A 27,804-nucleotide genomic window follows, 5' to 3' on the forward strand; every position below is an offset into this window, starting at 1 on the left:
CGCCCGCAGCCGGATCGCCGTCCTCTTCGGGCCGACGCCCCGCCTCCACCGGACCCCGACCAATTAAAAGAAGGGACAGCCGGCCTATCAAGGCAGCCCGCGCTGGGCTTTAAAACACCCGCGGAAGCGAAGCTACCCCCTTTTCGTCCCGGCGACGCAGCGTTAGGAGGGAGGGCCTGCGCGATCGGCGCCGAGGACCCACCGGGGTAAGGCCTAGCATTCTTGCACTCCTACCCCAGGCAGGTCCCCTCGCCGACCACGAGGCCAGTTGGGCCTTTCCGACCTCGCCCGCAGCCGGATCGCCGTCCTCTTCGGGCCGACGCCCCGCCTCCACCGGACCCCGACCAATTAAAAGAAGGGACAGCCGGCCTATCAAGGCAGCCCGCGCTGGGCTTTAAAACACCCGCGGAAGCGAAGCTACCCCCTTTTCGTCCCGGCGACGCAGCGTTAGGAGGGAGGGCCTGCGCGATCGGCGCCGAGGACCCACCGGGGTAAGGCCTAGCATTCTTGCACTCCTACCCCAGGCAGGTCCCCTCGCCGACCACGAGGCCAGTTGGGCCTTTCCGACCTCGCCCGCAGCCGGATCGCCGCCCTCTTCGGGCCGACGCCCCGCCTCCACCGGACCCCGACCAATTAAAAGAAGGGACAGCCGGCCTATCAAGGCAGCCCGCGCTGGGCTTTAAAACACCCGCGGAAGCGAAGCTACCCCCTTTTCGTCCCGGCGACGCAGCGTTAGGAGGGAGGGCCTGCGCGATCGGCGCCGAGGACCCACCGGGGTAAGGCCTAGCATTCTTGCACTCCTACCCCAGGCAGGTCCCCTCGCCGACCACGAGGCCAGTTGGGCCTTTCCGACCTCGCCCGCAGCCGGATCGCCGTCCTCTTCGGGCCGACGCCCCGCCTCCACCGGACCCCGACCAATTAAAAGAAGGGACAGCCGGCCTATCAAGGCAGCCCGCGCTCGGCTTTAAAAGACCTGCTAATCTAGGCGTCACGCGCCGAGCGTCACGCGCCGAAGGAGCGCGACAAAGGGGCCTGCCCCTTTGAGCGCCCCTTCGAGCAGTCCCTTTAGACAGCCCCAAAGCTCTGTAACTTGTTTCCTATAATATGCGGCCACATATAAATGGACGTTGAGTACGGCAAAATCTTTCCACCCACCTCATCACGCTTCCCACATCCGGAAAGGACAGCAAAGTTCACCGTACACCTCTGATCAAGCAAGACAAGGCTAAGCAGCACGAATGGTATTGTAGTCTGCTAGTGCTCAACGGATAAAAGTATCGACTATCTAGGTTTTGACTGTATAATCTACCTTATTAATTAGCAGTCAGTAGTATGCCTGATACCTGTATGTTGTTTGTATGTTGTTTGAATGCACTTGCCCTGTCACTTGGATTGTACCCTGCTTGTGCTGCAATTATACTTCACTTCCCACTCTTTCCTGACTCTATTACCGCAAGACACTTGCAGGACACAATGCCTCCTTTAATCACCAACTGCTCTGTTGCCTTCCAACCAGAACACCACTCCAATCAGCCATTCTCATTCACACACCTGACCTCAAAACACAAGATCTCTCTCAACAAAAGAAGGCTGATCCCCATAAAGACACTCACACGCTCTCAAGCAATTAGTATCGCACTCATTTCCATTATCCTTTTCAACGCACAATCACTAACAAAGAAAACTCATATACTACATGACTTTCTAACTGATTCGAAACCAGAAATATGCGCTGTCACTGAAACCTGGTTCAAACAGCATGACACACCACTCATCAACCAATTACCCTTAGATACTTACGATGTTTTCTCAATCCCTAGGAAAAAGAAGAGAGGAGGCGGCATCCTCTTAGCTGTTAAAAAGGACTTACAACTATTGGCCCAAAAATGCGATCTTCCAATTCAATACGAAATTGGATTTTTCAAATCCAACACACTCCAGCTCTGTCTCATTTATACCTCCCCAGGGCTTCTAGAGAAAGACTCATCCCCACTCATTGAATTTATTGCAAACTCACTATCCCATGATATACCTACGATTCTCCTAGGTGACTTTAATTTACACGTTGATACCTCCCCACAATCCCCGGCCTGCGAAGCTTTCATATCATCCCTTGAAGCTATGGGTTTCCATCAAATTGTGAACTCTCCCACACACAAAGCTGGCCACACACTTGATCTGATTTTTATTAACTCCCCCATTAACATCAGCAATCCACCCTCTTGCACAGCAGTTCCCTGGTCAGATCATTACTTGATCCAGACTAAACTTATTCTTCCTCAAAGTTCTACCACCGTACCACGACAGCCATTATCTTTTAAATTTCGTAAAGCCTGCTCCACTGATACCATCTCACAAGCATGCGCTGAATTAGAAAAAAAAATTGACCTCTCTTCCCCAGAAAACGCCTTCTCCACCTGGGTCAACTTTACTCTCTCCATTGCCAATGAGCATTGCCCACAAATAACAAAAACTGTAAACCCGAACCACAGAAATAGAAAACCCTGGTACAATCCGTACCTCAGAAATCTTAAAACACAACTTAGAGCTGCTGAAAGATCCTGGCGCAAACAACAATCCCCCTCTAATAAAACAATCTACTACCAACGCATGCATGAATATAGAAATTCCATCATTCACACCAAACGTGAATACTACGCCAAAAAAATACATGGCTTGCAATACAATCCCAAGGCCCTTTTCTCTATGGTAGCTGAACTCACCTCTCCCTCCCACACACAACAAATTTCTAACTCTTCAAAAAATCGCTGCAATGAATTAGCCCAATTTTTTAAAAATAAAGTCTCCGCCATCACAACTCAATTCTCTAATAATAACTTAAATATTTGCCTACCGACTTTTAGCGCTTCAGTCTCCCTCTCCTCGTTCGACTCTTCCTCCTCCCTCGAAGTAGAAAACATCCTTAAAAGGATGAAACCCTCATCGCATCCCTCTGAAACTATTCCTTCGAAACTCCTGCTTTCAATACCCAAAGTAATTGCCAAACCTCTATCAAATATCCTGAACTGCTCACTAGAACATGGCTCAGTCCCAAATTTCCTAAAACAAGCAGTAGTGAAACCACTACTCAAAAAACCCAATCTCGACCCCGCTACCTTGTCTAACTACAGACCTGTTTCTAACCTCCCCTTCCTAGCTAAAATCCTCGAGAAACTAGTCAACTCTCGTCTTTCTGATCACCTTGAACTAAACAATATCCTCCCTCCCACACTACATGGTTTCAGGAAACATCTCAGTACTGAAACCTTACTGCTCTCCCTTCATGATACTCTCATCAGAGGGACTGACTCAGGTTCCTCTTATCTGGTTGCCATGCTTGACATCTCGGCTGCGTTCGACACAGTCAACCACGATGTCCTCCTCAACATCCTCAGGAGTATTGGGATCTCCGGCAATGCCCTCTCCTGGATACAATCATATCTCCAAAATCGCTTCTTCACTGTCTTTGTGGATAATAAAGAATCTGACCCCATTAGTCTGCCTCAGGGTGTTCCCCAAGGCTCCTCCCTCTCTTCTACCCTCTTCAATATATACATGCTTCCTCTCACCACCCTGCTCACCAACCTGCACATCAAGCATTTCATTTATGCTGACGATGTGCAAATCATTTTCCCATTTTCCGACTCCCTCCAAACTGCCCTACATAACTGGGAATCCTGCCTTTCTTCCATCACCCAACTTCTTAATGACATGCATCTAGCTTTAAATCCCAAAAAAACTGAACTTTTAATCATATCTAACAAGCAACCTCTTCCAGACATTCCACCTACACACTCATCCTCCTCTTTCCCCACACAGGTTCGCAATTTAGGTGTACTTATAGATAATCACCTGACTTTTAAATCATTCATTAACTCTATCATTAAGGATTGTTATTATAAGCTTCAAACAATAAAAAAACTCAGACCTCTTCTCCATTTCATGGATTTCCGTACTGTACTTCAGTCTATTATTCTATCCAAAATAGACTATTGTAACGCACTTCTCCTTGGCATCCCCGCTTCACACACCAAGCCTTTACAACTTTTACAAAATGCTGCCGCTCGTATTCTATCAAACTCCAAAAAGAAGGACCATATCACCCCCATAAGGCACTCTCCATCATCCACAAAAGTCTGCTACACTCCAATCTCAATTGGATCAACCCTCCACTCACCCCTCGCACCTCCAACAGACCCACCCGCACAGCTCTCCTAGGAACCCTACGTTCCCAACCCATTAATGCTTTCAAACTCTCCTCCACCATAAGCAGAGCCTTCTCTCTAGCTGGTCCCACTATCTGGAACTCCTTACCTCATGACATCCGCATGGAGTCATATACACCCACTTTCAAAAAAAAACTAAAGACCTGGCTCTTCCAGCAAGCCTACCCTACGTCACCCCCCATCACATAAACTCCTTCCGAAATGGATAACCCCAATCCACACTTGTGAACTCGGCCTGAATATTGGATTACGAAATGCCTCTGATTTTGGTACCTTGAAATGTTATAATATTTATGTTTATATTTATTTATATATATATATATATATATACATATATATAGGTTATAGTATGTAAATCAATACCCCCCTCCAATGTATTTCTTCCTTGGTTTTTGTTAAGGGCTATGCCCTAAAGTTAACTGTATTTATCTGTTCCTTGTAAGGGCTTCGCCCATAAAGTTCATGTTTTACTGTGAACCGATGCGATGTGCAAACGGACATCGGTATATAAGAGACATTAAATAAATAAATAAATAAATAAATACATTAATATTGTTTAAAGCTTAAAGATGGGACATTTGTTATTTTCCTGTTCACTGTAAGAAATTACCATGAGATATATTGCTATTACAAAATAAAACTTAGTAAGACTCAGAGGCCTATAAATTTATTTATTTATTTATTTATTTATTGTTTTTGTTATAAAAAAACACTTTTTATTAGCATGCATTCATTACAAATTTTAGTGTACATTTTAAAATGCCAGTGATGATATACAAAATGAGTTTTTGTACATGCATCAATAATTAATCACAATAGTACCCACATGCTATAATTTCACCTTATGACATTAAAAAAATCATAGCATCTGTGTGTAGGGGAACCTTTGGTTTCCCTAACTAAAAGGAGTGTACCAATTTACTGGGGAGGTTGTGTGTAGGAATAAGTGAGAGAGGTTTGGGTTGCTTCCCTAAGTGGGAACTGTGGATGGTGTGTACTAGCTAGGGATGTGAATCGTTTTTTGACGATTTAAAATATCGTTCGATATATTTTAAATCGTCAAAAATCGTTAGGGCCACGATACAATACCAATTCCCCCGATTTATCATCAAAAAATCGTAAATCGGGGGAAGGGGGAGGGCAGGAAAACCGGCACACTAAAACACCCTAAAACCCACCCCCGACCCTTTAAATTAAATCCCCCACCCTCCCGAACCCCCCCCCCCAAATCCCTTAAATTACCTGGGGGTCCAGCGGCACACTAAAACACGGCACACTAAAACCCCCTAAAACCCACCCCGACCCTTTAAATTAAATCCCCCACCCTCCCGAACCCCCCCCCCCCCAAATGCCTTAAATTACCTGGGGGTCCGTAGCGGCGGTCCGTAGCTTAAATTACCTCCGTAGCCTTAAATTACCTCCGTAGCCTTAAATTACCTGGGGGTCCGTAGCGGCGGTCCGTAGCTAAATCGGGGGAAGGGGGAGAGCAGGAAAACCGGCACACTAAATCGTGTAGTCTTCAGCCGGCGCCATTTTGCAAAATGGCCGCCGCAAAATGGCGGCGGCCATAGACCAACACGATTCGACACAGGAGGTCGTTCCGGACCCCTGCTGGACTTTTGGAAAGTCTTGTGGGGGTCAGGAGGCCCCCCCAAGCTGGCCAAAAGTTCCTGGGGGTCCAGCGGGGGTCCGAGAGCGATCTCCTGCCGCGAATCGTTTTCCGTACGGAAAATGGCGCCGGCAGGAGATCGACTGCAGGAGGTCGTTCAGCGGGGGTCCGGAACCCTCGCTGAACGACCTCCTGCAGTGGTCGTCCAGCGGGGGTCCGGGAGCAATCTCCTGCCGCGAATCGTTTTCCATACGGAAAATGGCGCCGGCAGGAGATCGACTGCAGGAGGTCGTTCAGTGGGTGTCCGTACGGAAAATGATTCACGGCAGGAGATCGCTCCCGGACCCCCGCTGGACCCCCAGGAACTTTTGGCCAGCTTGGGGGGGCCTCCTGACCCCCACAAGACTTGCCAAAAGTCCAGCGGGGGTCCGGAACGACCTCCTGCGTCGAATCGTGTTGGTCTATGGCCGCCGCCATTTTGTGGCGGCCATTTTGCAAAATGGTGCCGGTTTTCCTGCTCTCCCCCTTCCCCCGATTTAGCTACGGACCGCTGCTACAGACCCCCAGGTAATTTAAGGCTACGGAGGTAATTTAAGCTACGGACCACCGCTACGGACACCCAGGTAATTTAAGGCATTTGGGGGGGGGGGTTCGGGAGGGTGGGGGATTTAATTTAAAGGGTCGGGGTGGGTTTTAGGGTGTTTTAGTGTGCCGCTGGACCCCCAGGTAATTTAAGGCATTTGGGGGGGTTCGGGAGGGTGGGGGATTTAATTTAAAGGGTCGGGGGTGGGTTTTTAGGGGGTTTTAGTGTGCCGGTTCACGATTTTAACGATTTTCACGATACTCTAAACACCCAAACGGCGACAATACGATTCCCTCCCCCTCCCAGCCGAAATCGATCGTTAAGACGATCGAGGACACAATTCACATCTCTAGTACTAGCTGTTTATCATCCCAAAGCACCATCTATCCTCATGGATTTTGATTTATACTTTGCAGCAGACAGGAACATGTAGTCTCCTGGTATGTAATTTTGCCTTAAATTATAGGAATGGAGTAGGAAGTTTTTCTCATTTAGGAGTCAGCCACCCTTGACTCTTCTATCCAGCCTTTAGGCTTGCTTTGGACTCTTTTAAGCCAGTTTTTGAGAATTCCCTGTGAGAGCCTTGGTACCCCTTCACAGTGGATTGGGGCATCTGCAGTGTAAGGTTAGATCAAGTGTCGGCTCCTGTGACATAGTGAGGGCAAAGGCAAAGGAGATCTGCTGCCAGTATTCAAAATGGCACCAATCGCCTTTGCCCTCACTGTGTCACAGGGGCCGTCCATTGGTACCTGTGACAAAGTGAGTGCAAAGGCGATCGGCGCCATTTTGAGTACTAACATCGGACGGCCGGCGTGCAGGAGGTTGCTCCCGGACCCCTACTGGACTTTTGGCAAATTTTAATTAGGTGGCTGTATAATTCGGCGAAGATTCGTGTAATCGTGGGGAATAGCGATACGTTTCGCTTCCCCACGAATACTACGAATAGTGCAATATACATTGCAGATCGCCAATATGGCAAAAACGAATGCACACCCCTACTGATGGCTCATGGAGCCCAGGACTCAGTAATCAAACCACTGGGAGATTGGAGTCTTTGATCCTGAAAGAAACAGAATTCTGGAGAGAGATTAATCTGGTGGTAGGGATCCCGGAAATGACAAAGGAAGGAAACTAACTAATACAAAGTAAAGGTGTAAAGAACTTTGTTGCTGCTTATAAAGTAAGACACAAAGGGGCAGATCTTTAACCTGCGCATGGGCGTAGATTTGTTTGTGCAACCCTGAGCGAACAAATCTACGCCCAATTTTATAACATGCGCGCGCTGCCACGCACATGATATAAAATCCAGGGTCGTCGCGAAAGGGTGTGCACATTTGTGCAACTTGCATGCGCCGAGACAAGCAGCCTTCCTCCATTCCCTCCGCCCCCCTGCACCTTCCCCTCCCTTCCCCTATATAATCCACCCCCAGCCCTATCTAAAACTCCCTCCTGACCTACATAAGAAAATGCCATACTGGGTCAGACCAAGGGTCCATCAAGCCCAGCATCCTGTTTCCAACAGTGGCCAATCCAGGCCATAAGAACCTGACAAGTACCCAAAAACTAAGTCTATTCCATGTTACCATTGCTAATGGATGTGGCTATTCTCTAAGTGAACTTAATAGTAGGGATGTGAATCATTTTTTGACGATTTAAATATCGTCCGATATATTTTAAATCGTCAAAAAATCGTTAGGGCCACGATACAATACCAATTCCCCCGATTCATCGTTAAAAAATCGTAAATCGGGGCAAGGGGGAGGGCAGGAAAACTGGCACACTAAAACCCCCTAAAACCCACCCCCGACCCTTTAAATTAAATCCCCCACCCTCCCGAACCCCCCCCCCCCAATGCTTTAAATTACCTGGGGATCCGGCGGTGGTCCAGAACGGCGGCGGTCCGGAACGGCCCCCTCAATAGAATCGTGTTGTCTTCAGCCGGCGCCATTTAAAATGGCGGCGGCCATAGACAAAAACGATTCGACGGAGGAGGTCGTTCCGGACCCCCGCTGGACTTTTGGCAAGTCTTGTGGGGGTCAGGAGCCCCCCCCAAGCTGGCCAAAAGTTTCCTGGGAGTCCAGCGGGGTTCCGGGAGCGATTTCTTGCTGCGAATCGTTTTCGTACGGAAAATGGCGCCGGCAGGAGATCGACTGCAGGAGGTCGTTCAGCGGGGGTTCCAGACCGCCGCTGAATGACCTCCTGCACTCTATCTCCTGCCGGCGCCATTTTCCGTAAGAAAACGATTCGCGGCAAGAAATCGCTTCCGGAACCCAGCTGGACTCCCAGGAAACTTTTGGCCAGCTTGGGGGGGCCTCCTGATCCCCACAAGACTTGCCAAAAGTCCAGCGGGGGTCCGGAACGACCTCCTCCGTCGAATTGTTTTTGTCTATGGCCGCCGCCATTTTGCGGCGGCCATTTTGAAAAATGGCGCCGGCTGAAGACAACATGATTCTATTGAGGGGGCCGTTCCGGACCGCCGCCGTTCTGGACCACCGCCGGATCCCCAGGTAATTTAAAGCATTTGGGGGGGGTTCGGGAGGGTGGGGGATTTAATTTAAAGGGTCGGGGTGGGTTTTAGGGGGGTTTAGTGTGCCGGCTCACGATTTTAACGATTTTTCACGATAGTTTACACACCCAAACGGCAACAATACGATTCCCTCCCCCTCCCAGCCGAAATCGATCGTTAAGACGATCGAGGACACGATTCACATCTCTACTTAATAGCAGGTAATGGACTTCTCCTCCAAGAACTTATCCAATCCTTTTTTAAACACTGCTATACTAACTGCACTAACCACATCCTCTGGCAACAAATTCCAGAGTTTAATTGTGCGTTGAGTAAAAAAGAACTTTCTCCGATTAGTTTTAAATGCGCCCCATGCTAACTTCATGGAGTGCCCCCTAGTCTTTCTACTTTCCGAAAGAGTAAATAACCGATTCACATCTACCCGTTCTAGACCTCTCATAATTTTAAACATCTCTCTCATATCCCCCCTCAGTCGTCTCCTCTCCAAGCTGAAAAGTCCTAACCTCTTTAGTCTTTCCTCATAGGGGAGCTGTTCCATTCCCCTTATCATTTTGGTAGCCCTTCGCTGTACCTTCTCCATCGTAATTATATCTTTTTTGAGATGCGGCGACCAGAATTGTAAACAGTATTCAAGCTGCGGTCTCACCATGGAGCGATACAGAGGCATTATGATATTTTCCGTTTTATTCACCATTCCCTTTCTAATAATTCCCAACATTCTGTTTGCTTTTTTGACTGCCGCAGCACACTGAACCGACGATTTCAATGTGTTATCCACTATGATACCTAGATCTCTTTCTTGGGTTGTAGCACCTAATATGGAATCTAACATTGTGTAACTAAAGCATGGGTTATTTTTCCCTATATGCATCACCTTGCACATCCACATTAAATTTTATCTGCCATTTAGATGCCCAATTTTCCAGTCTAACAAGGTCTTCCTGCAATTTATCACAATCTGCTTGTGATTTAACTACTCTGAACAATTTTGTGTCATCTGCAAATTTGATTATCTCACTCATCGTATTTCTTTCCAGATCATTTATAAATATATTGAAAAGTAAAGGTCCTAATAGAGATCCCTGAGGCACTCCACTGTCCATTCCCTTCCACTGAGAAAATTGTCCATTTAATCCTACTCTCTGTTTCCTGTCTTTTTGCCAGTTTGCAATCAATGAAAGGACATCGCCACCTATCCCATGACTTTTTACTTTTCCTAGAAGCCTCTCATGAGGAACTTTGTCAAACGCCTTCTGAAAATCCAAGTATACTACATCTACCGGTTAATCTTCATTTTTTTCCATTGGAGATTAATATCATTCCGTGTGCATTTCTAGATCTTTGCAATCAGCTAGTCTGCTCTACACAGAATTGCACTCCATCACCTTTAGAGTCTGTCTAAAAGTATACACGGTGGAGTGGGTTATGAAAAAAAAGTGCAGTGTTAACTAATTTTTCTGCTTTCATTATGTAGTTTTGACTCAACTATTTCATGTCCTTTACCCCACTACGATGGAAGGAAATTTGTCTGCCTTTCCATTCTGCTCCTTCTCTTTTAAACTTCCAATTTTTATCTTATCTTACAGGTATGTGTGATTATTGTTTGTTTACAATTATTGGACTTATTTTTTTTAAAGCTTAGTATAAGCACATTTATGAAATAAAACACACAGTCCAGCTAAAACTGCCTCATGGGCATGATTTTGTTTTCCAATATGTTAGTATCAATAAAAATAAAAATTGTCTAATTATTTGCTTCCTTTTCTCAAAAGTATTAGACACTAATTTAGAACAATACGCAAACTTTATACTTAATTATGCAAGCAGCCTTTTATTATAATGTACACTATAGAATTGTTAGGTGCTATAATAACAAGCTTAAATCACAGGATACAGTACCTGTGAAACCATGATCTTCTGTGAAATAAACAAATTAAGGTGTTAAGCAAAATAAACGGCTGTTTTTTCTACATTGTATTTAACTGAGAGCCTGATTTAATAAAGCTTTTCTCCCATTGTTTGTCTGTGGGGGAAAAACATAGTCAATGAACAAGCTCTGAGTAAGCTCTGTTTCCTTAAATCTTTATTTTTTGGTTTTTATTATGTTATCTGTATAAATGTATACATTTATGTATATATATATTTTTTTAATTCTCTATTAAATTTTCATAAATGTTACAAGACATATATCTTGAAAAAGAAATAGAGCATGATACATATAATAATAATAAAAAAAAGGTAACATCGTTTAGGCAAAAAAAAAAACAACACTTAGGGGCAGATTTTCAAAGACCTATGCACGTAAATCCAGGAGGATTTACGCGCGTAGGGGGGTTACGTGCGCCAGGCTATTTTCAAAAGGCCTGGCGGTGCATGAAAAGCCCCGGGACGCATGTAAAACCTGTGGCTTGAAAAAGGGTGGGGCGTGGGCAGGGTGTGGGTGGTCTGGGGCAGGATCAGCAGGGTCGGCCCCTGTGACATAGTGAGGGCAAAGGTGATCTGCTGCCAGTATTCAAAATGGCGCCGATCACCTTTGCACTCACTAGTCACATGGCCGACCGTCGGTACCTGTGTACATAGTGAGGGCAAAGGCGATCGGCGCCATTTTGAAGTACTGGCATCGGACGGCCGGTGTGCAGGAGGTCACTCCCGGACCCCCGCTGGACTTTTGGCAAGTCTTGTGGGGTCAGGAGGCCCCCAAGCTGGCCAAAAGTCCCTGTGGTCCAATGGGGGTCCCGGAGCAACCTCCTGCACGCCATCCTTCCGTGTCAGTACTCAAAATGGCACCGATAGCCTTTGCCCATACTATGTCACAGGGCTACCGGTGCCATTGGTCAGCCCCTGTCACATGGTAGGAGCACAAGATGGCGCCGATGGCCATGTGGACAGGGGTTGACCAATGGCCCGGTAAGCCCCTGTGACAAATGCTATTGGCGCCATGATGAAACCAGCACCGAGGGTGTGAGTGCAGGGGATGGCTCCCGGACCTCCCGCTGGACCACCAGGGAGTTTTTGTAAATCTTGGGGGGGTTCAGGAGGGTGGGGGGCTTGTTTAAATTTGTATTTAGGTGGCCATATAATTCGGCGAAGATTTGTGTATTCGTGGGGAATCGCGATACGTTTCGCTTCCCCACGAATACTACGAATAGTGCAATATACGTTGCGGATCGCCAAATTCACAGTAAATTCACTGCAGTGGGATAAAATGGAAGCTCATAAATTGAGTGTCCATTTTGGCAACCTGCACACACAGGGCACTTAATATTAATTTATTCACTGCTTCACTTATTGCAGATTGGTCCATTCGCTGTCACGTGTCAATGAAAGGACCAATTCTCTTTCAGAAGGCTGTCCTGAAAGGGGATTGGTCCTTTCCTTGGATACTTGTCAGTGAAAAGGCCCAATCTGGAACAGCCCTGCCAGGGAATGGGAAGGGAGTTGTGGTCAGGCTGTTGTGGAGACTCAGCCACTTCTCCTGGGTGCCCGATGGAGAGCACTAGGGATGCACAAATTATTCATTGTGTGTCCCTTTTAGCATGGAAGCTCATTTGCGTATTGCATCAAGCGCCTAAGAGAGGTGGATATGCGCATGTTCAAAAAACGTGCATCTACTTTGGATGCAACTTTTTTACATCAAGATATTGCATCGACCTGTCAGAGAGAAAGAGAGCAAGAGTAAGAAATCCATCTTTAATTTGGAACAGTTATTTGCTGATTAGACATTTATTTATTTTGAAGTTTAACAGTAAAGTTTTTTTTGGAACACCCAACACTGTGTCCTGTCTGGTCCCCGCAGCACAGCATCACCTAAAGAAGTTTATTGGCATACAAGTGAAAGGTATTTCAGTATACCACCTGGCCCTAGAAGGTCATCCCTCTCCCCATAGAAAGAACTCACACCTTAGGACTGGAAGATTTGGGAGACGTGGCAGAAAAGTTAGCTCCAGAAATAAATTCCTTTATGTACTTTCAGGAAAAAGTGAAATCTCCTAAGAAAGGGTTACACATAAATATATACTTAGGTTGGGGGGAGACCCACCCGGCAAGATGGCGCTGGCTGAGTGGATGGCGTGAGTCGGCTCCGTTTTCATTTTCCTTGTATTTACCTCGGTGTGATGCCACATTCTGCACGTAAGAGATGGGCGAAGGAAAGAGCCGACTCTGCGGCTCCTCCAGGGCCCATATGTTTGAGGCCGATGGATGCGCATGTACTGCAGACGGCAGTGTCGGGTGACTCATCCTTGCAGAGAGGGGCTGAGAAGATATCGGCTGCCTTGTCTCCGGACTCCCTTACATCTTTGTCCCCGATAGACACAACCTCTGGCAAATCCAGCAGCTCCTAGAAACCGGGATTATCTGTCAGGTGGACGCCAGCTGAAGTGGGTAGTTCCCTTGTTGAAGCGGGGTTGGTAGATGCCAAGATCTCTGGAGAGAGAAACGATGGAGGCTCCAATGTGGGACTGACCGGTCAGCCTATCGGAAAGGGTGAGATATTGGAGGAACTTTCTCAAGATATCAGGCATATTTCTTTGAGAGAAATTGTTGCTCCCACGCTGGTAAGACCATCAAATATTACTTTGGAAAATATATGGGATGCAATAACCAACTTAGGAAATTCTATTACTCAACAACTGAATCCTATAATATAAAGAGTCAGTTCAATAGAGAATAATATCTCTTATTTGGAGCAATCTTGCCTAACAAACCTGCTTCATTTTTTTGAAGGGGTTAATAAACATGTGGATAAAGGTGAACCGGTAGATGTAGTGTATTTGGATTTTCAGAAGGCGTTTGACAAAGTCCCTCATGAGAGGCTTCTACGAAAACTAAAAAGTCATGGGATAGGAGGCGATGTCCTTTCGTGGATTACAAACTGGTTAAAAGACAGGAAACAGAGAGTAGGACTAAATGGTCAATTTTCTCAGTGGAAAAGGGTAAACAGTGGAGTGCCTCAGGGATCTGTACTTGGACCTGTGCTTTTCAATATATATATCAATGATCTGGAAAGGAATACGATGAGTGATGTTATCAAATTTGCAGATGATACAAAATTATTCAGAGTAGTTAAATCACAAGCAGACTGTGATACATTACAGGAGGACCTTGCAAGACTGGAAGATTGGGCATCCAAATGGCAGATGAAATTTAATGTGGACAAGTGCAAGGTGTTGCATATAGGGAAAAATAACCCTAGCTGTAGTTACACGATGTTAGGTTCCATATTAGGAGCTACCACCCAAGAAAGAGATCTAGGCGTCATAGTAGATAATACATTGAAATCGTCAGCTCAGTGTGCTGCAGCAGTCAAAAAAGCAAATAAAATGTTAGGAATTATTAGGAAGGGAATGGTTAATAAAACGGAAAATGTCATAATGCCTCTATATCGCTCCATGGTGAGACCACACCTTGAATACTGTGTACAATTCTGGTCGCCGTATCTCAAAAAAGATATAGTTGCAATGGAGAAGGTACAGAGAAGGGCAACTAAAATGATAAAGGGGATGGAACAGCTCCCCTATGAGGAAAGGCTGAAGAGGTTAGGGCTGTTCAGCTTGGAGAAGAGACGGCTGAGGGGGGATATCATAGAGGTCTTTAAGATCATGAGAGGTCTTGAACGAGTAGATGTGACTCGGTTATTTACACTTTCGAATAATAGAAGGACTAGGGGGCATTCCATGAAGTTAGCAAGTAGCACATTTAAGACTAATCGGAGAAAATTCTTTTTCACTCAACGCACAATAAATCTCTGGAATTTGTTGCCAGAGGATGTGGTTAGTGCAGTTAGTGTAGCTGGGTTCAAAAAAGGTTTGGATAAGTTCTTGGAAGAGAAGTCCATTAACTGCTATTAATCAAGTTTACTTAGGGAATAGTCACTGCTATTAATTGCATCAGTAGCATGGGATCTTCTAGGTGTTTGGGTAATTGCCAGGTTCTTGTGGCCTGGTTTGGCCTCTGTTGGAAACAGGATGCTGGGCTTGATGGACCCTTGGTCTGACCCAGCATGGCAATTTCTTATGTTCTTATGTTCTTATGTTCTTAAAAAGAAAACTCAAGAAGATCTGGTAAAGATCCAGCAGGAGTCTCAACAGACTGCCAATGATCAAGAGCACTGGATGAAAGAAAAGTCTGTATTACAAATAAAGATTAAAAATCTGGAGAACATAATTCGTGGTAGAAACCTACGATTTGTGAACTTCCCAAAACTCCCACAGATAGGAGCTAAAGAAATACTTAAGAAATATTTGGTTGAGCATCTTAAAATACCTGAAGAAACTGTTCCCCCTACTTCTAAGATCTTCTACATACCGCCTTATAAGAGACAGGAACAAAATAAGACAGGAATGGATATTCTTCCTCCTAATTTGGATATTTCCACTTTATTAGAAACATCGGACACAGCCTTGATGCAGTCTGCCACTATGGTTGTTACCTTTGTTTTTGAAGCTGACCTGGAATGGGCTCTTCGCCTTTTTTTTTTTAATTGATTACAAACTTTTCTTCAAATGAAGACTAGAATCTATCCTGATGTATCACGTCAAACCGAGAAAAAGAGACGGCAGTTTCCCTTAATGCGACCGAGAGTATTACAGATTGGTGGAACATTTAATTTAAAATTTCCATGCAAGTGCATTGTAAAATAAAAGGATTTAAAATATATATTTCTGGTTTCTTCTCAACTTTCTACTTTCCTATGTGATCAATCTATTTCTTTAAATACTGAAGTTGAGCTTGTTCCTTCTGACTCACCTTTAGTAGGCTATCTGTCTTATAAAGTAATAGCCATGGTCGCTTAGCCATATAGTATTCCTTTTTTTCTATACTTGTATGCTTTAGAATTTTCCTTAGCCATTGGGCAGTTCCTTTTGTGAACTTAAAGGAGTTAATGATGATCTATGATAAACACTAAGGGGTAGATTTTAAAAGAAGCGCGCACGGCCTATATGTGCGCCTATACCCGGCGCTCGCACACATACGCCCGATTTTATAACATGCGCGTGCAGGCATGCACATGTTATAAAATCTGGGGTCGGCGCGTGCAAGGGCTGCACAATTGTGCACCTTGCGTGTGCTGAGCTGCGCTGGCTTCCTCTGTTCCCTCCTAGGCCACTCCGAAATTGGAGCGGCCTGAGAGGGAACTTCCCTTCCCCCTAGCCTGACCTTCCCCCTCGATCTTTATTTTACCTTTTGCGCCTGCCAGCCGATTGCAGGCACGAGATCTCGCCGATAACGAAGGCCAAACCAAAAGGTTTGGCTGAATCACATCTCTAATTCTCAATATTCTCCAATCTTCTATTATCGACTACATCTGATTGAACAAGCTTTTGCTGTACTTTATCTATATTGGTAGTCCTGTTCTCAAGCTTTTCCACCTTCATATTAAAAGTAGAAATCAAATTAGTATTCAACACAGTTTGATTTTTTGTTTCCAAAGTTATTTGGGACAAAGATGTTATTGAGGATTCAATTGATTTTAAGATTGTCCATATTCCCTCTAAGGTCATTTCTTCAGAATGTTGCAGTTTGAAACCTGGTATCAAAACATTAGATTGTGCACATCCCGATTCCACCTTGGTGCTCATGCTCAGCCCAGTGCCCTGTGAAGAAATCATTGCCACAGCATGATACTCCTCAGTCAGAGAACCTTGATCTAATTCACCTGTGCCTTCTCCAGGTCTCATCCCAACCTCTCCTAGAGACCCCATGGTTTTCTCCAGGGTCTTACTCCGTCGCTCTGGCTCTGCTTCTCCCCGTATAAATGCCAAGGAGATCCCAGCCATTGCCGGTGTTGAAGTAGGCACATCAACTCATCTGGGGTGAGCAGGCCTGTTTGGCTCACCGAGACTCAGGGTGGTATCAAAAGTCAGAGGGTATGGCGTACTCTCCACCGTTGTCCCCTCAGTGACCAAATCTTCTGGTGACGATATTGCCACTCCTGCGGAGAAGCCCACAATGTGGGGTTGAAGAAGATTAGAAGAGGGTGAGCCAAAAATCACTCTCCTAAGTTTCCCCTTTCTTTTAGTATGTGGCATTAAGAAATCTCAGAAGAGGAAAAGCCACGCAGCAGGAAACCCAACACAGTGACCAACTCGGCGACCATCTTGCCTCCCCTTTCCATTCCTTGTTTTAACCCAATTGGAGTAGGTCCTTCTGAAAGAGACAGGTTAACTAACATTGTGATTGCCTGATTGATAACCCTAAGAACATAAGAAATTGCCATGCTGGGTCAGACCAAGGGTCCATCAAGCCCAGCATCCTGTTTCCAACAGAGGCCAAACTAGGCTACAAGAACCTGGCAATTACCCAAACACTAAGAAGATCCCATGCTACTGATGCAATTAATATCAGTGGCTATTCCCTAAGGGCCGGATTTTATAAAGTTGCACGAACACGTACTTTTGTTCGCGCACCAGGCGCGAACAAAAGTACGCGGGATTTTAATAGATACGCGTGTAGCCGCGTATCTATTAAAATCCCGCGTCACTCCGGGCGCGCCCCCGACACACCCCTCCATGCAAGCCCCAAGACTTACGCGCGTCCTGGGGCTTGCGCGCACCGCCGAGCCTATGCAAAATAGGCTCGGCACGCGGAGTGGGGGTTTGGGGTAGGTTTTCGGGGGGTATGCGCGTATCCTACGCGCGTACCCCTTTGAAAATCTACCCGTAAGTAAACTTGATTATTAGTAGCTAATGGACTTCTCCTCCAAGAACTTATCCAAACCTTTTTTGAGCCCAGCTACACTAACTGCACTAACCAAATCCTCTGACAACAAATTCCAGAGCTTTATTGTGCATTGAGTGAAAAAGAATTTTTTTCTGATTAGTCTTAAATGTGCTTCTTGCTAACTTCATGGAATGCCCCCTAGTCCTATTATTCGAAAGTGTAAATAACCGATTCACATCTAATTATTCAAGACCTCTCATGATCTTAAAGACCTCTATCATATCCCCCCTTAGCCATCACTTCTCCAAGCTGAACAGCCCTAACTTCTTCAGCCTTTCCTCATAGGGGAACTGTTCCATCCCCTTTATCATTTTGATTGCCCTTCTCTGTACCTTCTCCATTGCAACTATAACGTTTTTGAGATGCGGTGACCAGAATTGTACACAGAATTCAAGGTGCAATCTCACCATGGAGCAATATAGAGGCATTATGACATTTTCCGTTTTATTAACCATTCCCTTCCTAATAATTCCTAACATTCTGTTGGCATTTTTGACTGCTGCAGCCCACTGAGCCGACGATTTTAAAGTATTATCCACTATGATGCCTAGATCTTTTTCCTGAATGGTAGCTCCTAATATAGAACCTAAAATCGTGTAACTACAGCAAGGGTTATTTTTCCCTATATGCAACACCTTGCACTTGTCCACATTAAATTTCATCTGCCATTTGGATGCCCAATCTTCCAGTCTTGCAAAGTCCGCTTGTACTCTGCTTGTGATTTAACTACTCTGAATAATTTTGAATCATTCACAAGTTCGATAACCTCACTTGTCGTATTCCTTTCCAGGTCATTTATATATATACAAGCCGTTAAGCCCGTCACAACGGGCTACATTACATTTTTGTTTTCGGTCCATTTTCAAAAACAGCACCCTCCTACACTTTTTCTCCCTCATTCCCCCTTCCCCTCAGTCACTCACCCCCTTCCCACCCCTCAGCCTTACTCAGTCTCTGTCTCCCACTGCCTCCTTCCCCTCCCCTTCCCTCAGTCACTCCCACCTCTCTCCCCTTCCCTCAGTCACTCCCCACCCTGTCTCAATCCCATCCCCTCTCCCTCAGCCCTCCTCCACTCCCTTTTTTTCTGCTCTACAACTTCTTACCCTTCCACTTACTCACATCCCTGTCTCTCACCTCTCCCTCATTCTCCCCTCTCCCCTCACTCTTCCCCACCCCCTCCCTCCCCCCTCTCAGTCCCTCCCTCCCTCAGTCCCTCCCTCCCACTCAGTCCCTCCCCCTCCCTCCCTCTCACTCAGTCCCTCCCCCTCCCACCCTCCCCCTCCCTACAGTCTGCTCCCTCCCACTCAGTCCCCTCCCCCTCACTCCATCCCTGCCTCCATCTCACCTCAGTCCCTCCCCCTCCCTCAGTCCCTCCCTCCCACTCAGTCCCTCCCCCTCACTCAATCCCTCCCTCCCCCTCACTCAGTCCCTTCCCTCCCTCCCTCCCACTCAGTCCCTCCCACTCCCTCCCTACCCTCTCACTCAGTCCGTCCCTCCCTCCCTCTCTCTCTCTCTCCTCCCTCCCTCTCTCTCTCTCCTCCCTCCCTCGCTACTGGCCGCCGCTGCTCCTCGTCGTCGTTCGCTGCCGTCGCTGCCGCCACCGCCCGACGCCGCCGCTGCCGCCGCCACCCAATGCCGCCGCTGCCGCCCGCCGCCACCGCCACCCGACGCCGCCATGTTTTTGGTTTTTTTACGCTGGCTAAGACCGACGTCCTTGCCCGCACATGCGCAGTAGAGCTGCGCTCTACTGCGCATTTGCGGGCCATCGGTCAGGGCCCATTTATAAGGTAGATTGAAAAGCACCGGTCCAAGTACAGATCCCTGAGGCACTCCACTGTTTACCCTTTTCCACTGAGAAAATTGAACATTTAATCCTACTCTCTGTTTCCTGTCTTTTAACCAGTTTGTAATCCACGAAAGGACATCGCCTCCTATCCTATGACTTTTAGTTTTCTTAGATGCCTCTCATGAGGGACTTTGTCAAACGCCTTCTGAAAATCCAAATATACTACATCTACCAGTTCACCTTTATCCATGTGTTTATTAACCCCTTCAAAAAAATGAAGCAGACTTGTTAGGCAAGACTTCCCTTGGGTAAATCCATGTTGACTGTGTTCCATTAAACCATGTCTTTTTATATGCTCCATGGCACTGAAGTCAGGCTCACTGGTCTATAGTTACACGGATCGCTCCTGGAGCCTTTTTTAAATATTGGGGTTACTTTGGCTACCCTCCAGTCTTCAGGTACAATGGATGATTTTAATGATAGGTAACAAATTTTAACTAATAGATCAGAAATTTCATTTTTTAGTTCCTTCAGTACCTTAAGATGCATACCATCCAGTCCAGGTGATTTGCTACTCTTTAGTTTGTCATCTGGCCTACTACATCATTCAAGTTCACAGTGATTTCATTCAGTTCGTATGACTCATCACCCCTGAAAACCATCTCTGGAACTGGTATCTCCTCAACATCCTCATTAGTAAACATGGAAGTAAAGAATTCATTTAGTCTTTCTGCAATGGCCTTATTTTCCCTAAGATCCCCTTTAACCCCTCGGTCATCTAATGGTCCAACCGACTCCCTCACAGGTTTCTTGCTTCAGATATATTTAAAAAAGGTTTTATTATGAGTTTTTGCCTCTATGGCAAACTTCATTTCAAATTCTCTCTTCGCCAGTCTTATCAATGTTTTACACTTAACTTGACAATGCTTATGTTTTATCCTATTTTCTTCAGATGGATCAAACCCTGTGTACTTGTTTCAAGTAACCTGCTGGAATTGGGTCACATGTGTGGATGGCAGGTTTTATTTTTGTACCACACATGAGCGACAAAGGAGCTTGCCTCTTTGTGCGCCCCTACATGCAAGCCAGCACCATTTTATTTATTTATGTATTTATTTGTAGTATTTATATACCATCATTCCAAAATCAATCACAACGTTTTACAAAATAATATAAACATAATAACAGGTAACTAAAATACATATAATACAATACAAAATAATCAAATATAAAAGTACAGACAAAACAGGAATAAAATATAATTAAAATATATAATATAATAAATGAAAAGAAAAAATAGAAAATAAAAGAAAAAATAATAAAAAATGCTTCGCTCACAATCTAAACTCAGAAGAAACATTCTGCAGGCCAGATTAAATAAGAAAGATAGAAAATTACCTTAGCTAGCCATTGCTCTCATAAGCTAGTTTAAAAAGCCAGGTCTTCAGTCCTTTTTTAAAAACTGAAGCCTTATTTCTATGTGCATAGAACTCCACAGTTTAGGACTGGCCACTGAAATATATCTCTTTCCTCACTCAGATGTGCAGTGTGAACTAAAGGAACTGTCAAAAAGCATTTATTACTGATCTTACATTCCGTTGAGGAGTATGTAAATCCACAAATAGCTTATAGGTCCATGGGGTTTAAAAATTCGTCTCTGTGGGGAAAATTTTCACTCTACCAAAATCTTTGTGTACTTTATACCTATACAAGCCGTTAAGCCTGTTAAAACGGGCGAGATTCCATCGGTCAGACCAGCACGGTTAGAGCTGCTCTGTTCTCCACAACTTACCTTTTCCTTCCATCCCCTCTCATCTTCCCTTTCCTTCCCCTCTCACCTCATCCACAACTGCTTCCCTCTCCCTCAGCCCTCCTCCACACCCTCTTTTTCTCTTTTCCAGAACGTCTTAGCCTTCCCACTTACACACTCATATCCTCTTACCTTTTCCATCCATCCCCTCTCATCTTCCCTTTCCTTCCCCCTCTCACCACCCCTTTCCTTTCCCCTCTCACCTTCCCTTTCCTTGCCCTTCTCCCCTCTCCCTCAGCCCTCCTCCAGTCCCTCTTTTTCTCTACTCTACAACTTTACCCTTCCCCCTTACTCACATCCTCTTCCTTCCATCCCCTCTCATCTTCCCTTTCCTTCCCCTCCTACCTCCTCCACAACCCCTTCCCTCTCCCTCAGCCCTCCTCCACTCCCTAATTTCCAGCACAGATACCATTCTCCTCAGATTCGACTGTAGAACATCCTATTTTGCCATTTTTCTTGATCTCTCAGCAGCATTCAACACCATTAATCATCAAATCCTATTAACCCCACTATCCCACATAGCATCTCTGGAACAGTCTATAACTGGTTCAAATCATATCTATCCAAATGATTTCAACACATTTTCATCAATCATAATAATTCTACTTCATTTGCAATAAAAACCAGAGTTCCCCAAGGTTCTGCCCTTTCAGCCGCATTATTCAATATCTATTTCACCCTGATTTGTCAACTGTTAGCCACACTTGGCCTAACTTACAGAATTGTTCTATGCTGCTCCACCAGGGGGAGGGGCTAGCACTAAATGATACTCCGTAGGTGGAGTTAATGATCTACTGTATCATTAGTGTAAAGAATGAACACTCAGTAAAATGGTGGATCCCTGGGCTGATGGTAGATGACAGCGCCCTCAAGTGGAGATCTCAAGAGGGACCATCAGCTAGGCTAGAGTATTTAAATAGACACAAATAGTTCTTTATTAGACTGGAAGCTGGACCACCGGAGGTGGCAGTAGTGAGTCGTTATGTCCGGCAAGGCTGAAGTCCTTCTGATACTGGAATATAATCTCTGGGTTACTGAGCTGTAGAGAGAGACTAGAAGTAGTGAGTAGACAAGGTATACTGGATATAAGATGGTACACTCACAATAGTAGCTGTCTACAATGGTCTCTATGCCAGAGAGTCTTCAGTACATGCAGGAACAGGAGCCGTAGGCGAGCACTGGTTCCCTCAAACAGTCTGTAATAAGAACTCACAATTGCTGTATAAGAAATGGCTTCTATAGTACAAAAGAGTCTGTATAAGATTCTAGGAACATACGCCCTCGTGGAGCGAGTACCAGTTCCTATCTGTAATCTTGCCAATGTAACTCTTGATCTCCATACCTGCGATAACATCTTTGACGGAAGGGAGTCTTCAGATCAAATAGGAATTTAGGCCCTCATGGAGCGAGTACTGATTCCTATGTAATAGAACTCACTGTGTTCATGTCCGCGATCTCTTCCAGGCAGAGAGGAGTCTTCTGAATGTTCTGGCAATCTGAAATCAAGAAGAAAGAGCGGAGCCCCCGTGGAGCAGGTACTCCAGATAGGTTAGAAGCAGAGTAGCTTGCTGAATCACAACCAAGAAGTAAGATTCGTGTCCTTACTAAGTCATTTGAGTTTAGCAAACAGTCTTTTTAAAGTGCAATTGGATGACGTCACTGTGGAGGAACGCCCCCGAGGTTTGGCCCAAAATTTTTGTTTTCCCTGGAGTTCGGCCTTTTTTTCAGGTTAGCACGCACTAACAGAGTTAGTGCACACTAACATTTTAAAGTTAGTGCGCACTAACCCGAAAAATGAATTTTTCTGAAATTTCGGAAAAATTACGATCATTTTTTGGGTCTTCTGAACCAGGATAAATTAGACAATTTCATTGAAATTGTCTAATTTGTCCAAAATGAATGCACATCCCTAAGGAAAGTATCATAAGAGAAAACCAATAACATGAAAGTTAGGAATAATAATTTTAATAGTATATCTAGGAGTAAGCTTATACTCAAAGATCATCAGCTCTCTCTCAGGCCGATGCAATATCATGCATGTAAAAAGCATGTGTCCAAACTTTTTTGAAAGCACACACATCCACCTCTCCTGGGCACTCTATGCAATATGCAAATGAGCTGTCATGCTAAAAGGGACATGCAGTGGATAATTTGTACATCCCTAGTGCTCTGCATTGGGTGCCCAGGAGAAGTGGCTGTGTGTCCATAACAGCCTGGCCAGAGCTCCCTCCCCACCCCCCCTGGCAGGGCTGTTCCTGATTGGTCCTTTTCACTGACAAGTGTCAGTGAAAGAACCAATCCCCTTTCAAGACAGCCTTCTGAAAGGGGATTGATCCTTTCATTGAAATGTGATAGCGAATGGACTAGTTGGCAGTAAGTGATGCAGTTAATAAATTAATATTAAGTACCCTGTATGTGCAGATTACCAAAATGGATGCTCAATTTATGAGTGTTTATTTAATCCCGCAGCACCTAATTTACTGGCACAGTATGCACGCACAATATACAGGGCCCTGAGAGTGTATACTGTGGGTGTATATTGTGTGCCCTGAATTTTTTTTTTTTTTACGGCAAGAATTTCTTTTGTGTGGTGCTGCTTTCTGTGGTTCTTCCTACTTAGTATCGTGATAATACTACGTAGGAAGAGCCATAGAAAAGCAGATTTTTTTGTTAAGTTGAGCCCTTGATGCGCAGGAAGACTTTATGACTGATCTGGGCAGGCTTTAAATTTGACTGGTTAAAAAGTGCACCTCGGGCACATGGGCATTTTTCACATTGTAGGGTAATAGCTAATAGTCTCATCTACATGGAATTTACATGTGATGAGAGCTATTAGCATTTGAAATTCGCCTAACCACTAATAATAAAGAATTTAAGAAAGCTCTGAAAACTCACCTTTATACCATTGCCTACAATATTCAATAACTATTACCACATACTAGCAGCAGAAATTATTTTACTAATGTTTTATTGTAAATGTGATTTAATTTTATGCTAGCTTGGTTTGTCTTCTAACTGTGAACGTCTTACTGTAAACCGCTTAGACGGTCAGATTCCTGTCCTATTTTGCGGTATATAAAAATGTTTAAATAAATAAATAAATAAATAAAATAAACATGCATTTTGGATGTGACTTATCTCCTTATTGCATCAGGGATTATGGGCATACATCCAAAAATGTGTCCAAGCACTCATTAACCTGTGCGCTAGGCTCAACGCACAATATTGCATTGGTCTGATTCTCTTTAGGATATTATTTCTTACCACACCTTCAACTTATATCCATATTTATCAAATAGTTTTCCATTTCAAATATATAAAAATAATATTTAATGACTATCATCCTAAGTTTTTATTTAGAAATGCCTGTATTATCATTACCTTCAGTGCTATTGAGTTTAATGATAAAAATTAATTTAAACATGTTCTATGGGAGCTAGTGAGTACTTCAGAGTAAACAGTATACAAAACACAGTGACTTGTAAATAAATGAAACTGTGGATTTAGGGAAAAAGCAGAATATATATTTCATGGATTATGCTGTTAAATTTCATCAATTGTATGTAATGTAATTTTTAAAATTAATCCATGACTGAATTTAAAGGTATCACAATCTTATATCTCTTCAAAGACCAATTATAGAGCATTAAAATGAACATGGCATCAGAAATAACCGCTGTAGCCAGCTATACATCCACCGCCTCTCGCCTTACAATGGGCCACAAGCAGTATCAGTAATGAACACCTGCAGTTTCATTCATTTCCAGGTTCAAAAATCCTTTTGAATACATTTCAAAAATGCCTTTTTATACCCAATTAAAAAATCACTTAAAAACCCTCATGAAACATATCTCCCACCACTAATATTTTCTTAATGAGAAAAACTACATTATATCACTTGTCACTTATCTTACCGTAACCTTCGAGCTGGTGACGAGTGACGCTTTCCTTTTATGTGACTGATCTCAAAGGTTACGGTAAGATAAGTGACAAGTGATTTACTGTAGTTTTTCTCATTAAGAAAATATTAGTGGTGTGAGAGATGTTTCATGAAGGTTTTTGAGTGGTTTTTTTAATTGGGTATAAAGAGGTATTTTTTAAATGTATTCAAAATGATTCTTGAACCAGCAAATGAATGAAACTGCAGGTTTTCATTACTGATACTGCTTGTGGCCCATTGCAAGGCAAAAGGCGGACAACGTATAACCAGCTACAGCGGTTACTTCTGATGCCGTGTTCGTTTTATTGCTGTATAATTGGTGTTTGAAGAAATATAAGATTTTGTTTTTTGTGCTCTTTTTCTATTTTTGGATTATTTTGAAGGGCTATCCGCTTGTTGTTGTTTTGAATTTAAAGGTATACCATATTGCTAGACAACCAATACTGCTTCTTCTTTATATGACAAATAATCAAGATTATGTTTTTTTTATATAAGAAGTGGAATAGAGATCAATAGTTTGAAATCACCTCTTTAAATGATAAGCCAAAGAATTAAAAATTAATTTACCTTTTTCAATAAAGCTAATGTGGTTTACTTTGCTTTGCTTATCACTATTTGTGACCTGGAGACAAAGTTCTAAATACTATGAACATTAACTGAAAGCATAGCTGCGAAGGAGAATACCAAAAGAGTGTCATCTTCCCAGGTATTAAACATCCCTCAAGGAAGGTGAAGTATATCTAATGATATGCAGGTCCTGCTTGTATTGACTTTGTGTTGCTACTTTGACTATTAAGCAGTTAATTGACAGGTATCTCTGCTGTTAAAAGAGGAATAAATGTTCATACTGCTTTTCTAATTTCAGCCCTGTTCCAACAATATCATGGCGGAAAATAGGTGGCTATATCCCTAGCAAATCACGACTGAGAAAATCCCAAGCTGTGCTCGAAATCCCTAATGTGCAATTAGAAGATGGCGGAACATATGAGTGCAAAGCTGAGAATTCACGGGGGAAGAATGCCTTCCGCGGACAACTTCAGGTGTACAGTAAGTACATCTTCATGGGGAGCTACATCTCGTATTCTATCTACATCACATATTGACGATTGCCATACCAGGTTCCATGCTTCAGAATCATGGTATTGTTATGGTAACTGTGTGACTCTGTGCTATTAAGGTGACCTTCATCACAGTAATGTTAGCAAAACAGTTAAAGGAGAAGGAAGAAGAATTATAATTTGTAACCCCATGACAAACATTGAGAAGAAAAGTTTGTCAAACCGGTACTCCAATGGCAGTGTTGTGCAATATAATTTTGGAAGCCTGGGCTCAATTTCCAGACCTGGCTCATGATCCTCTAGCTGAGAGGAGCAGGTGATTCAAAAAAAAAAAAAAAAAGAAGGGAAGGAGTCCTAGCCGTTGCTCAGTAGTGACTACTATTGACCAACTCAGTAGCACATCTGTACCAAGTTCAAGATTAAACTACTGCAAGTGCCTGTTCTGCCAGAGGATTTTCATTGCAATGTGTGGGCTATTCAGAAAGGGAAGAGGGGAATAAAATCTGAGCAGCTGTGAATGAAGACCCATAGGACTGGTTCTGCTTGGACCAGAAGCTTAAGGAACAGGCAGGCTGCAAGGGAGAAGAAAAAAGAAGACCGATCTTAAATCAGCAGGGCTGAACTACAATAATAATGTGCAAATGTCAACTTGATGCGTCTTTATTTTATGAAAAACTATACAAAATCTGGACAAACACAAGCCATTTTTCTCAAAGGAACACAGACTTGTAGTAATGTTAAGTCATATTGAACCTCAGTAACCCTTTCACAAAATATGATATATTGCAGAACCATAGCTAGCCTATGGCCGATATGGCCTCGGCCATAAGTGCCATCCTCCAGGGGCACCATCTCCTTCAAAATGACGATCTGCTTTCCATTCACTGGCTCAGCTGCCAGAGGGGAGAGGAAACGTTGCTGGGCCTGCTCATAAAGTCCCACCTATGCTCAGGGCCATTCTTGGGAATCGGGACAAAAAGATCACTAATGCCACTGCTGCCCCTTCCCTCTGTCTGCAGTCAGAAGCAGAGTGGTCTGTGGATCTGCAAGAGGAGCATCAGCCTCCCACCCAGGAAGTTAGGAGCACAGCCTGCGGAGCAGTGTCGCCCTCCTTCACCTGCCCGTCCTCTCCACCGGCATTTAGGGAGATTGTGACCCACAGCCTGAACAAAGAAACATTGGTTTCCCACCCTGCCCCACCCCACAAGTTAGTGGTAAGGCCTGTGGATCTGCAAGAGCAGCATCAACTTCCCTCCCCCTAGAAGTTAGGAGTGCAGCCCGCGAAGCACTTCAGCTTCCTTCACTCCCCACTCCCACCCCAGCATTTAGGAACAGCGTGGACTGTGGGCCAAAAAAAAAAAAAGAAACTTCGGTCTCCCACCCTGCTCCTGCAGTCAGAAGAACTTTGGCCTGAAGAGAGAAAGAGAGAGCAAAGGACCATATGTGTGAGTGTATGGACATGTGAAAGAGAGAGCGATCGAGCATGTGTGTGTGAATGTGACTGAGCATGTGTGTGTGTGTGTATGTGTGCAGGACTGAACATG

At 44.4% G+C, this 27,804-nt stretch overlaps 1 protein-coding gene across 5 annotated transcripts in view; it reads left to right on the forward strand.

Moving 5' to 3' along the window:
• CNTN5 (contactin 5) overlaps positions 1 to 27,804 on the forward strand; it is a 2,626,638-nt gene that overhangs the window by 1,981,225 nt on the left and 617,609 nt on the right. For all 5 annotated transcript variants that reach the window (XM_029602387.1, XM_029602386.1, XM_029602389.1 and 2 more), the window contains one exon: positions 26,068 to 26,249. In XM_029602387.1, the coding sequence (XP_029458247.1) occupies positions 26,068 to 26,249 (182 nt within the window). The remainder of the gene's footprint in view (positions 1 to 26,067; positions 26,250 to 27,804) is intronic.

Source organism: Rhinatrema bivittatum, chromosome 5 (assembly GCF_901001135.1).
Source record: "Rhinatrema bivittatum chromosome 5, aRhiBiv1.1, whole genome shotgun sequence".
NCBI classification, from domain to species: Eukaryota; Metazoa; Chordata; class Amphibia; order Gymnophiona; family Rhinatrematidae; genus Rhinatrema; species Rhinatrema bivittatum.